Here is a 13,096-nt window from a genome sequence, read left to right on the forward strand (position 1 = left end):
ATATATATTTGGGAGGCCATCCTCACAAAACTGCTCTCCCCGTGCAACTCCCCTACCCTCGACTTACCGGACGTCTGGATTAATATATACAGGCAGTTAAAAAATCAACAATAATTTTACATTCTTTTCCCGCACCGCCTACATGACTCAAAGCGCATACGTGTCGGCCTCTTTATGTGCGTCTTTTTACGTGTTTTATGTATTTTAAATTATGTCCCATGCTTTAGTCTTTAATATTTAAATATTAATGTAAACTAGCACTTATGGATCTATTCTGTTCAGTTTCTATGCTGTCTATGTTAAGGTGCATGCGTGCCAAAAATTTTATACGTATTTACAAAGGGTTTATAGTTTTAATTTAAAATGTAAAAATTTACTTGTTCTTAATAGCCACCCTAATTGGCTCTTATGATATGTACCAGTTTTTCGCGTTTACAAAATAATTAATAGCCATTCCAATCGAACTTTATTTGTTTTAAAACGCATGCGTACCAATTTTAAATATTTTTAAATGTTTTTAATTCTAAAATTTAAATCTTATTTATAATAGTTATATTCAAAAACGGCTAATATCGTTAATGTTTAAATTTAAATGTATGGTTCGAATTCTCTATTCGATTTTGAATTGCCTGAAGACGACGTGCATATTTACGTCGAAAGCGCTCGCAAGAATAAAATATTTTTAATTATATTTAACGCCTCATAGTCTGAAGTTTTGGAAGAAGTTTTGATTGAAATAACTGTTGGCGTGACATCCAACCAACTTAATACTCCTAACAAATTGATAAGCATTTCCATGATTACTAATCTTACAAAACAATAAAGCAATAAACTAATAAACTTTACTGTATTGAATAAAATAGTAAATTTGGAAATGTCTATGAATAAAGTAATATGTTGTAGTACATTGGAATAAATTTGTAATAAAAACTTTAAAAATTTTTCTATTTTTTTTCCCATGAAACAGGGCAAGTTTGCAACACAAGTGTTCTGCAAATTCTACTGATCAAATATGAGCAGGAAACACAAAAGTAGATTGGTAAGGATCACATAGATCAACCACTTCTTTTCTTTCTGTCTCAAATTCTGTATATTATGTGTACACTTGCAACTTACAGAAATTATTATTACCAAACAATACTCTTAAAGGTATTAAATTGATGTAGGTTTCAAGCAGTTTGAATCTTTCTCAAAAAATTTAATGACATATAATGGTTAATCCTTTTAGAACACTTACCATTGCTATATTTTATACAATATATATACAATAAAAATATGCTTATATACAATATAAGCAGACCTGTGGCATGTTATACAAATGCATAGCTTATTCTGAGAAGCAAGAATTTAAAATTCATTGTTGTTTTAGTGGCAAGTAAAATTTCCAATTAGAAGTTAAACCACATTCATTTAATTTAATTTTAGTGTGAAATGCTTTTATTTCAATTAAGTTTCACTATTACAAAAATATCTGGAAACACTAGAATTAAGAATTTCAACATAACATTTAAAACTTCTCACCATATTTGAACATTCTTCACCAGATGTTAATTGCCATAACCATTTCTTACAATATGTTTCAGTAAATTTATATAATTCTGTGACAGAATTCCAATTAAGAGGATAATACTCATTTAAATTTCTGAAATATAGAATATTTATAAAATAATTAACCAATTTTCTAATTAATTATAAAAAATAAGCATCATTAAAATACCTTTCACTAATAATATTCACAGTTATTTCAAATATCAGAAACAATATAGAAGCAAACTCAAAATCATTAAAATTTTTTTGAACAGTGACATCCAGTGAATGGCAATAATGAAGTTTCTGAATAAAAACTGGGAAAATATCACTATAAATAAATTACATTAGTTTATTTATTTATAATTTTCTAAATTATTTCAAACTTTTGTCAATGTAACTCACATATATTCTTGAACTGCTAAATTATAAGTTAATAATACTTTAAGTGTTCTCATTGCTTCATTAACAAGTGCAAATGCCTCTGACTGAGAAAGTTTATCATCACTATTTAAAAAATAAGATTTAAATTCAAATTAATTATAAAACAAAATTATATTTCTAACATTATCAAAACATTATTACATTATTTTAACATTACTACTTGTTAAAAATTTTAAATATTAATATTTAATTTTAATTAAGTTTTACAATAATAAATATAAATTATTCATAAATTCACACAGTATATTCAACTACAACTGAAAGTACAAATTACAAGAGTTTTTAAATAATTTCAAAAAATGTTAAATTAAATTAAATACTTTTTTAAGAATACAAAAACAAAAATATCAAAATTATCATTAAAGAAAGATATAATAAGATTAAAAGATGTACTAAAAATTAATCTTCCTGAAATCAATCTGAATTAATGCATACCTATACTGTAATTACAATTATTATAAATACTTTTTTGAAAGATTCTTATGACTGTAATAATTATTGCAACTTCCTTTATCAGGAATGTAAACACCCTGGACAGGAACAGTTAAAAACCAATGCACCCAAGTAAAAAAAATAAGAGAACAATTAGCAACAACAGTCTTAACTAATCATCTCCATGAGTTGTCAAGGCAAAAAGGCAATTTGTAAAAACAATTGCTGACATTAATTGTCATTTTAATTTTGTTGCCTTTGGATGGAAGATTAGTGAGAAAGTAAGACTGAACCAAAATTATTTTTAAATTTATTATATTTAAAAATAATAATTTATATAATTTTTCAGTTTTTATAAAGTTTATTAAAATATTGTAACAAACTAAAAAATTACTATTAGAGAATTGTTGCAAACCTCACATAACAATATTTTTGAGATTTGATACAGAGAAAGCCTTGTTATTATGTTGGATATAATTTATCAATGTTTCCATTTCTTTTTGTGAGCCATGGGATTTGGTCTCAGTCAAAGAATTTTTAATTAAGAAAGGCTTAGCAGAAGTATTTACATGTGTGGGTGCAGCAGATTCAGGATGAGAAATGACTTGCTTCTTAATTTTAACTTCCATTTATTAGAGAGAGAGAGAGAGAGAGAGCATTGAGAGTTATTTTGTAAAGGAAGTTTCTAACAAACAATGCTACAATAGTACCAAGTTGCTAAAAGTTCTTTGTTGCAGGACAACTTTTCCTTGACTTCAATTATTCCAGAGGAGATTCAGTCCAGACTGGCCCTACCAAGTCACAAAGGAAGTCCCACTAGATTCCCAATGGCAACAACACACACATACATAGAAAAAAAAACTACAAAGACTAAATATTTTTAATAAACACACACACACACAAAACCAGATACCAGACAATACAGTAGATCCTCATCCAATAAACAATAATAAAGGCTTGGCTCAACTGAACACAACAGATTAAAGCAAAGGAAAAGGAGATGAAAATGGTTAGAGACTGAGCAAGACAGAAATGGGAGCTATTTGCCCTTGGGTGTTTGTAGATTAAGTCCCTCATTCTGACAACCCAATTGGTTTTGAACCTTCTTCCTTGTAATTGGTCTCTATCTGTCTCCACATGAAAATTGAGACACCTTTGAAATCACAGAAAATTTCTCCTACTGTCAATAATGTGTGATAAGTCCTCCTGAGAGCCAAAACTTAAGTGTTCACATATTTAGTTATCTGAAATAACAGCTTTAATACAAAATTCACAAGAAAGAAAAGATTCAAAATTACATAGCTGCTTTCTATGAAATTTACAAAGATCTATCAAAAAAAACAAATAGAACTAGAGTACTGATTTTTTTAGAAATAACAGAAGATACACAAAATATAAATGCTTCAGAAGAAAGTTCAGAAGATGAAGATACTCTGCAACAGACAAAACATTTAATTTTGCTTAGTAGCAATGAAGAAAAAGAAAATTAAATGAACTACATTTTCTGACATTTCTGACATTTGTATCACAGTTTTTAAGATGTTTGTTTAGTTATTACTATTTAATAAAAATTATTTTTTGGTAATTACAAAAATAAAATGGTGTATTTTTATTTGTTAGCTTTTGGAATGCAGTTCCCTTTCTGTGAATAGTTCTAAACTTAATACTGTATAACATTTTTTTATTGTGAGACTATTTTTTTATAAGAAACTACCATAGAAGCTATTACCCTCATTTAACATGGTGGTTTATTTTAATAAAAAATTTATAATTAGAAGTCAGAAAATTTAGATAATAGCATATGAGGTCTGTTCAAAAACTACGCGGACTGATGTCATAAAACAAAATGTACTTTATGTAGAAGTTACATGTCTGGGTCCCCTTCAAAGTACTCTCCTTCCCAATGCACACACTTATCCCAACAGTGTTTCCACTTGTTGAAACAGTCCTGGTATGCTTCTTTTGTAATGTCCTTCAGCACCTTTATCGCATTTGCCTTAATCTCGGGAATTGTCTCAAATCTTCTTCCTTTCAAGGGTCTTTTGAATTTGGGAAACAAGAAAAAGCCACAAGGAGTAAGGTGAGTAGGGATGGAATAACAGTGATCAAGTATTTGGCCAAATCTCACGAGTTCTGAAGTGTGAATGGGCTGGAGCATTGTTGTGATGGAGAAACCAGTTGCCACTCCTCCACATTTCTGGCCTTTTGCGACGGATGACATCTCTCAGACGTTTCAGAACTTCAATGTAGTAAGTCTGGTTCACTGTGGAGCCTTGGGGGAGATACTCATGGTGAACAACACCCTTAGCATCAAAGAAAACTGTCAGCATCACCTTGACATTAGATCAAACTTGGCGAGCTTTTTTGGGTCTGGGGACCACTTCAAACATGCTGTACACTTCATAGCAACATCACCGTAAGCTGTGTTGAGCATAGCAAATGTTTCAGTTGCAGATTTTCCAAGTTTAACACAAAATTTTACAGCAAGTCATTGCTCCATCAGGTCATTCATTTTGAAATCTGACAAATGAAAAAATCGCACTTCACTAAAAACTGTGTAGCTAATCTATATATATATATATATAAAATCGAGAAAAGTTGATAATAATAAGCGCAGAGTCCAAATGGTTAGGGGTTGAAAGCTGAAATTTGGTACACAGTTAGGATACAGTACATCACAAAAATGCACACTAAGAAGGGGTTTTTCAAAATTCCCCCCCTCCGGGGGAGAGGGACAGGATTAAGCTTAACACTTCCATCAACAATAGAAGTGTTAAATAACAATGGAAGTGTCAACAATGGAAGTGTTGCTTAACAATAGAAATGTTAAGAGAAAGTGCAGTTTTTTTCGTTTTTGCAAGAAATCAAAGATATTTTTAGACCCATCTAAAAATTCTCTAATTAGTCTGGAAATGGGGAACCCAATTCTTGCATTCTGTGAAAATGGGTAAACGTAATAATCTTAATCTTCGATATCGTTACCTTTACCCGAGCAACGCCAGGCCTACCTTCTAGTCAACAAATAAAGATATCTGTAATCGGGAAATGGCTTTATCACCAGACGATCTGTACAAACCTAGCGACACCAAGCGAATTCCCCTAGAACCAACTGGAGTCGCGCAATTCAAACAGTCTGCGTATTTTTTTAATAGACCTTGTATTAATGAAGATATTCAATGTAAAATTATAAATGGATACTACTCACTTTATGAAATAAAAAATTTAACAAAATATTTCATTTTTATTATAAATTCCATGCTAAATTCAACATTTTATAAATAAAATATAAAGATTAAAATTAATAATCTTTCTATCAGTGTGACATATAAACAAATAAAATTCACATTGTGTTGTCATTATGATTTATAAATGAACAAATGTACAGTAACTCCTTCATCCAAGGATTCACTTCCTGCAGTCTCAGTTACCTGCAGTCCTGTATAATCCAAAAATATTGAAAGAAAAATTCCAGAAATAAACAATTCTTAAGTTTCAAATTGTTTACCATTCTGAACAGCATGATGAACTCTTCTGCTGCTCCATCCATTCTGCCCAGTTTGTAATCATCCCGCTGTCCAGTGTATTCACACTGTATATGATACCCAGCCATTAGTCACTTAGTAGTCATCTTGGTTATCAGATCAATTATCATGGTATTACACTGCTTATGTTCAAGTAAGCCTTATTTTATTTAATAATGACTCTAAATCATACTAATAGTAATGCCAAAAAGAAATATTTACTTTAAGTGAAAAGGTAAAAGTTCACTTAATAAAGAAAGAAATAACTTATATGTTGAAGACATATTCATATAACTTTTATTATAGTATACTGTTATAATTGTTCTATTTTATTATTAGTAGAGAAGCTAGGAGAAGTAGGCACTAAAAACACACATAAATGGTTTTTATGATTTCTATTACTAGATGTCCTACCATAAGTTGTAAGTTTTAACTATGATATCTAGGCATTAAAAATCATATAAATACAGTAGCACCTCATTATATTGCATATGTTGAGAAACAAACCAAATAAGTAATAAATCTGATGGCACAATATAACCAACATATTAATCCACCCATTTTGTCCATTCTTCCATACCGACTTGCTTTTTTATGGGTTGTATTTCATACAATGGTACTTTCAAGGATGCCATCAGAAATTCAATGGCAACTATTTTTTAAAATTATTGGCTGTGTTTTTATATTTGGAAGACAAAAAGTGTGATGTATCAAATGAACAATATAGCAAGGTGTGATACAATGAGGAGTTACTGTAGTTATAAAAATCACATAAGTTATAACTGATGAGTTATAAGAGTGATAACTTATACGATTTTATTAGATGACTAGCAGACCCCGCCACACGTTGTTGTGGCTCAAAAGGTATATATTATAAATGTATAACACTTCCCCCGTGGGGGGGAAATTTTTCGAAAAATTTCTTTTTAGTGTACATTCTCTTGACGTACCCTATTAAAACGCAAAAACCTGCTTCTAAAATAATATAATAGAAGCCAAGTTCTTCACAGTAAGCCTTAATTCTGTCCCTCTCCCCCATGGGGGAATATCAAAAAATCCCTTCTTAGTGTACATTCTGTTGACATACCCTATTAAAACGCAATCAAAAACGCAAAAACCCGCATCTAAAATAGTATAAATAGAAGCAGAGTTCTTTACCGTAAGCCTTAATCCTAACCATCTCCCTTCAGTGAGGGGGAATTTCGACAGGTATATTACAGTATATAAAAACGTGCGTATTCGAATGCAGCGTTGTGTCAACATTTCAAAGAAATCAGTAGGAACAAACGAACGTTACATTTTTATTTATATAAATAGATAGAAGATGATCTGCTTTAGTTCATTTTCACAGAAAAGCAAACTTAGGGCGTCGTACTCGTAGCGCCATCTGTTGGACATAAAAGCCTTAACCTAGATTATATATTTTAATTTATATGAATGTTTAACGGAATAATATACAGCCTATGTCCAGCCTGAGGTGCCATTCTAAATATTGGTGAAAGAATTTTTTAGATCGGATGAGTAGTTTCGGAGATTACCTGCTGCAAACAAACTTACATACATACATACTTACAAACATTACCTCTTTATAATATTAGTATAGATTATATGATCTTTAGTACCTAGATATCCTAGCTCTAATAGTTATTGTTGTTAATATCTTATTGTGTCTAATTTAAAAATTAAACTTAATTATAAGTATGTATAGTATATGTATGCATAGGAAAAAACATATATGTATGGTTTGGTATTGTTCATGGTTTCAAGCATCCACTGGGAGTCTTGGAATGTATCCTCTTAGATAAAGGAGTTACTGTATAATACAAATTTTTTCTCTTATGCTTTGAAAACATATTTATTTCCTATTATATAAAAATATTATATGATAAAATAATAAATAAATAAATTATTTTTTTTAATTCAAAATATATTTATTTAAAGTATCTTAAAATATTTATTATAAAATTACCTAGGATCCATTGTTATATAACAGCACAATGAATTAATAATTCCAAAATCTGCAATCTATTTAATAAAATATTTGATTTAAATGTTAAAATTTGAAAATTTCATTTATAATTACTTTAACATTATTAATAAATATTACCAAACGGGAAGCAATATTATATCCAGATAATGACAAAATTCTTATTAATTTAACAGCAGATCTTGAAGGAAATCCATAAACATTACATTGTTGACCTTGAACAATTTCTGAAATCAAATAAAAATTTAAGATTTCATAAATGTTTTAATAAAATACTTTTAAATTTAAAAATAAAACTTTTCTAAAAATCCTAGACTGTGTGTGTTAAAGCAATTTTATTGTAATGTAAAAAATATACTAAACAGACTTTCATAATATTTAGTATAACTTAAAAATAAAAATAAATGATTGAAAAACTTTTACAAGATGTTTACATTGAACAACTAACAAATCAAACAAAAGACAAATGCTTTTAAAGTAGATGACACATGATTTTCTTTGTCATAAAATTTAAATTTTTCTTTTAAATAAAATCTTTAAATTCATTGTCCTATTTTAAAGTTGTTTGATCTTTAAATATCCTATAATTGCATATCAAAAACTTATTTGAATTTATAACTACAATAATTAATGAAACAAATATGTCAAGAACATTGTAACTTTACAGAAATAAAAAAACAGATATATTACAGAAAAATTATTAAATTTTTGTAGAAAAATTATAATAATAATTTTATTATTTTTAATCAATAAATTTATCAATAGTAATCAGAAATTTAGGAATATCTTAAAAGAAAAATAGCATTTTGATCTATAAATATTTCATTCATAAGATTTGAAATCAAAAATTTTACCTGCAAATTTCCAATTTGTTGGTAAAAATTCTGTCGTTATTAAATTTAGCAGTCTTGGGCATTCAAAAATCTAGATAATTAAAAGTAATATTTACATAACATTATTGTTTAAAATTAAGCATAGTTGACAAAAAGCAAAAAATGAAAAACATGATATAATGAAATGACATCGCAATTTGGAGTCGTGCAATTCAAACAGATGCATATTACACAGTGTAGTGAAACATAAGGAAAAAGTATCTATGGCTCATGACAATCTGGGTCAACACAGTTCATGAGAATCTCAAATGAAGGAATTTTACAGATATTTGCTAGTGCTAGAAGTTCAGTAAGGTGTCTTATGAATTCTTATAATAATCAAGTGTCATATTATTCATGAGGATACTAGAAATTTTTCAGCAATAAATCCAATTCCTGCTAAACAATAGACCAGAGCTCTGTTATAGCTCTAGAAAGGAATTAATATGCTGTAGTTCATTACACTAATGCATCTATTTATAACTTATAAGTTGAGATCTGGAAAACTGGCTGGCCACTATATTCTTTAAATATATATACATTTAAGAAATTCTCCATTAACATGGCCTAAGTAAATATGTGTATTCATCAGCCATAAACAAGAATTTTAGACCAATACTGTCAGAGATCTCGAGATAAAACATGGAATAGTATGCATTCATGTGATATAATGTGACTCTCATACTATTAAACCACTGACCCTCTGATGTTGGAAATATGGTGATGGCTTCTGTAAGTTCTCACATGAACATACAATAACTATCACTGTGTAGATTGAAATGGACTTGTCATAGAAAATAATGTTGATCTATTGATTTGTAGACTATTCTAGGTATTGTGTACATCCAAATAACCTCATATGTCTTTCTGAGTGAATGAGTGAGGTGGGAACTCACATAAAGCCATCTTTCATGAAACCTTCTATACACTATTAATGTCAAAACTATCTGTTTATTTGTTGCAATAAGCTTTAGATTGAGTTGATATGCTGATATTTGTCTTAAATATCTGTTAGTGTCAAACAGGAGTCCTCCTGTGTCATATTAAGTCTTGGTCAAGTAAGATGAAAAAGGCAAACACTATATAAGATTAAGGTAAAGATGAAAATTAAGTTTCTTGGTATTCAGAATGCTTAAAAGAAAAAAGTTAAAAATATAATCAAATTTTTTCAATATACACAAAATACCATTATCAGAGATTTACAAAATAGAACTAGTGCATAAAAATAGCAATTCAAATAAAAATTATAACAAGATTCTACATAACATGTATTAAATGTAAGAAAGAAAATTTTTTACATGTCAATGTCATTCATTAAAATGTTTACAAAGACAATAATACAAAAATTAAAAGACATCAACTACATCAACTTATGTAATTAGGCCTCATGGTCTGGAAATGTTAAAGTCAATTTTACAGTTTTACAAAGGGAGATACCTGTCAACTAAAGTTGCTTTTACCAGTTTCACATCTCTACTATTCTGAGTTGGGACTTTACTATTATGTTCTAAAACAGGGGTGTCCAAACCCGCGGCCCGCGGGCCGCATGCGGCCCAAATCAAGTTCCAATGCGGCCCAATAAACGTTTAAACAAAACCGACAAAATGTTTTAATTTTTTTATTATTTATTTATCTTATTCTACTGTTCATATATAAGCTTATCTTGTAATACTCTATATAATTGCCCTGTTGTAACTGTACAGTACATCATACCCGGTTGTGCCAATGCGGTTCCGAGTCTGTACTATGTGTACTAATAAAGAATAATAATAATAAATAATTGTTTATCTATTTCAACGGCATAAACTCAAAAAAGAAGTTTCACAAAGCCATAAATCTTTATTCATATTTTATTTTTGAGTGGAAAGGAAATATTTTCAAATACTTGGAAATGTGTGAATGAGGAAGGATTACTAAATAAAGCTGGAGTTCTGACTCAATGGATTATAGACCCAAATTTGGAAAAAGGAGAGAAAGATGAGAAAAAACAAAAGATGTAGTAGTGAGAAAGGTTAAATAGATCTTCTGTTGACCCTTAATTTTCCAACCTTTCTCACTTATTTACCTTTTGTCCTTTCTCTCCTTTCCCCGCACTTGGGTCTATAATCCTTTGATTCACAACTCAAGCTTTATTTAGTATTTTTTCCAAAGTTGCAAGATTTGGCTACATTGCGCGAAATGTGGCTACTTTTTTTGTTTGACGTAAAAAATATCATTTGGCGCTTTGGCTACTTTTTGGGCTACATATGATTTATTATTATATTAATTGAATAAAAATGCACTTTAAAATGGCGTTTCGTCGCTTTTTATTAATTAGAGACCCAAATAAAACAAATATTTGTGTTTTTCAAATAAATTTTTGTTTGTAGCTTTCATAATAAATGAATTTATCTATTTCTAAGTAAAAATTGAAAGTGTCTGTAGAAGTAATTTTTAAAATATCCTTTTTCTTGATAAAGTTTTAATACTTATTATTATAATCTAGACATGTTAATCCTTAAATATACTTGCATATTGGGCCACAAGTATATATTATATGTACCTGTGGCCCAAAACTCCTTGACTTCTTCCAATGCGGCCCAGAGAAAGAAAAAGGTTGGACACCCCTGTTCTAAAATATAGGTTAATAACTGCCAGATGCAATTCTAACATAGATAAGGTATACAATATACCATATCTTTGTCAAAAACTCAACTGATGTGATACAAAACGGAATGCCTATTAAACCAAACCATTCAACAGCACAGAATCTGTGCAACTACTGATATGAACTTGACTTGGATATTAACAAGCTATTAGTAATTAAAGACAATAAACTTACATCAGAATGCAAGATCCAAGTAGCATTTTGACACACCACACTAGTTAGGTTAAATATGATGTTAAAATTACTTACTCTTACAGATGACTCTAATGAATGACGTCCAATATGAATTAAAATATCAAAAATATGCCCAATAACAGAGGCTGGTGGATGACAAATTTCCAAAATATATCGTAATCTAGGAAGTAGATCCATACGAAGTAATCCCTAAAATTCAAAATTCTCTTACACAAAGAAATATTTATGAAAAATAAAATTAATTTTATATAATTTTTTAATATATTAATTACTTTAATAACATCAAATTTAAGAATTTCAATATCAGCCATTTCTTCTAATTTATTTTCTGTTAAATTTTCTTGCTTCATGGGTATTAAAAATGGATTTATGTGACCACCTTTCCAAGCAAAAGTTAAGTCTAAACAAATCTGTAAATAAAATAGATCTAATTTTTGCATATGAAATCAATTATTAACCTGTAATAAAAGCTTAACTTTCCATTAATAATTTAAAATAAAAAATTATTACATTTACTTTGAAAAATAAGATTATATATTTAAAAAATTAGATAATTAACAAAATTATATTATTAAAATTATATATACATATATATATTTAATATGCTAATAATATTTTAATTTTACCTCATCATAATCATTATAAATTAAATTACGAATTGCATGAATAGCAGCAGCAAGCAGAGATTCTGAGTTATCATCTAATGACCAACGTAATAATGGTACTAGCCCAGAACTGAGCAACTCTTTCATTAATGAATGCTGCAAGCATTCGTCAAACCAACCCTGGGCATTCTACAAATATACATAATATATAAATACTTCATTAATATTAAATACAAATATAATATTTATAATAAACATACATTTTTTAAAATATGTGCTAAAGTTTCCAATNATTTCAGAAGTTAGTTTTAATATGAAAATATGAAATTATAATGACTAGTGTCATTTAGTTTCAAAAATGCGTAATGTTTGCATTTCCAACTTCCCAACGAGCAATGCATGTGCAAATCTTGCACTAGTGCCTGTTTGTAGAAAGTGTGTTTCCATTTTGTGTCTTATTTTAACTTGGTTCTCGGTCCGCTGAGTATCTACAAGTCTGGTTTTTTTATGCACACATGATTTGGACACCTAATACTCTGTGCCAAATTGCAACTTCTGACATGTACTCCATTATTAACATACAAAATAAACTAAGATAACTTGGATATATTCAATCAATCAATATTTTGAGAGATCAAAACCCATAAACAATAGAATGCAAAATACAGAATAAGTTACATTTTTAATAAAAACATTTTAGTTTGCTAACATTAATTGTATAATTATAAATGTTTTCACCATTGTATTGTAAATATTGTAATAAAATTGAATGTTTCACCTTATTCTTTTTTTACAAATTAGGTAAAGACCACACTAGTGGATTCTATGTGGAAAATATTTTGCAATGATCACAACCAGAATTTGAT

General features: G+C 28.9%; 1 protein-coding gene across 1 annotated transcript in view; it reads right to left on the minus strand.

The window, feature by feature from the left end:
- LOC111640923 (RNA polymerase II-associated protein 1-like) overlaps positions 1-12,524 on the minus strand; it is a 24,602-nt gene extending 12,078 nt beyond the window's left edge. Inside the window, exons 1-10 of the mRNA XM_023387011.1 lie at positions 12,491-12,524; positions 12,252-12,419; positions 11,898-12,035; positions 11,680-11,814; positions 8,766-8,835; positions 8,032-8,138; positions 7,894-7,949; positions 1,933-2,034; positions 1,718-1,858; positions 1,522-1,642 (exon numbers count right to left, since the gene is read on the minus strand). Of these exons, the coding sequence (XP_023242779.1) occupies positions 1,522-1,642; positions 1,718-1,858; positions 1,933-2,034; positions 7,894-7,949; positions 8,032-8,138; positions 8,766-8,835; positions 11,680-11,814; positions 11,898-12,035; positions 12,252-12,377 (996 nt within the window). The 5' untranslated portion in view covers positions 12,378-12,419; positions 12,491-12,524. The remainder of the gene's footprint in view (positions 1-1,521; positions 1,643-1,717; positions 1,859-1,932; positions 2,035-7,893; positions 7,950-8,031; positions 8,139-8,765; positions 8,836-11,679; positions 11,815-11,897; positions 12,036-12,251; positions 12,420-12,490) is intronic.
- Positions 12,525-13,096: the final 572 nt, after the last annotated feature.

The sequence above is a fragment of the Centruroides sculpturatus genome, unplaced genomic scaffold, assembly GCF_000671375.1.
Source record: "Centruroides sculpturatus isolate CEXI.00-Female unplaced genomic scaffold, Cexi_2.0 scaffold1104, whole genome shotgun sequence".
NCBI lineage: Eukaryota > Metazoa > Arthropoda > Arachnida > Scorpiones > Buthidae > Centruroides > Centruroides sculpturatus.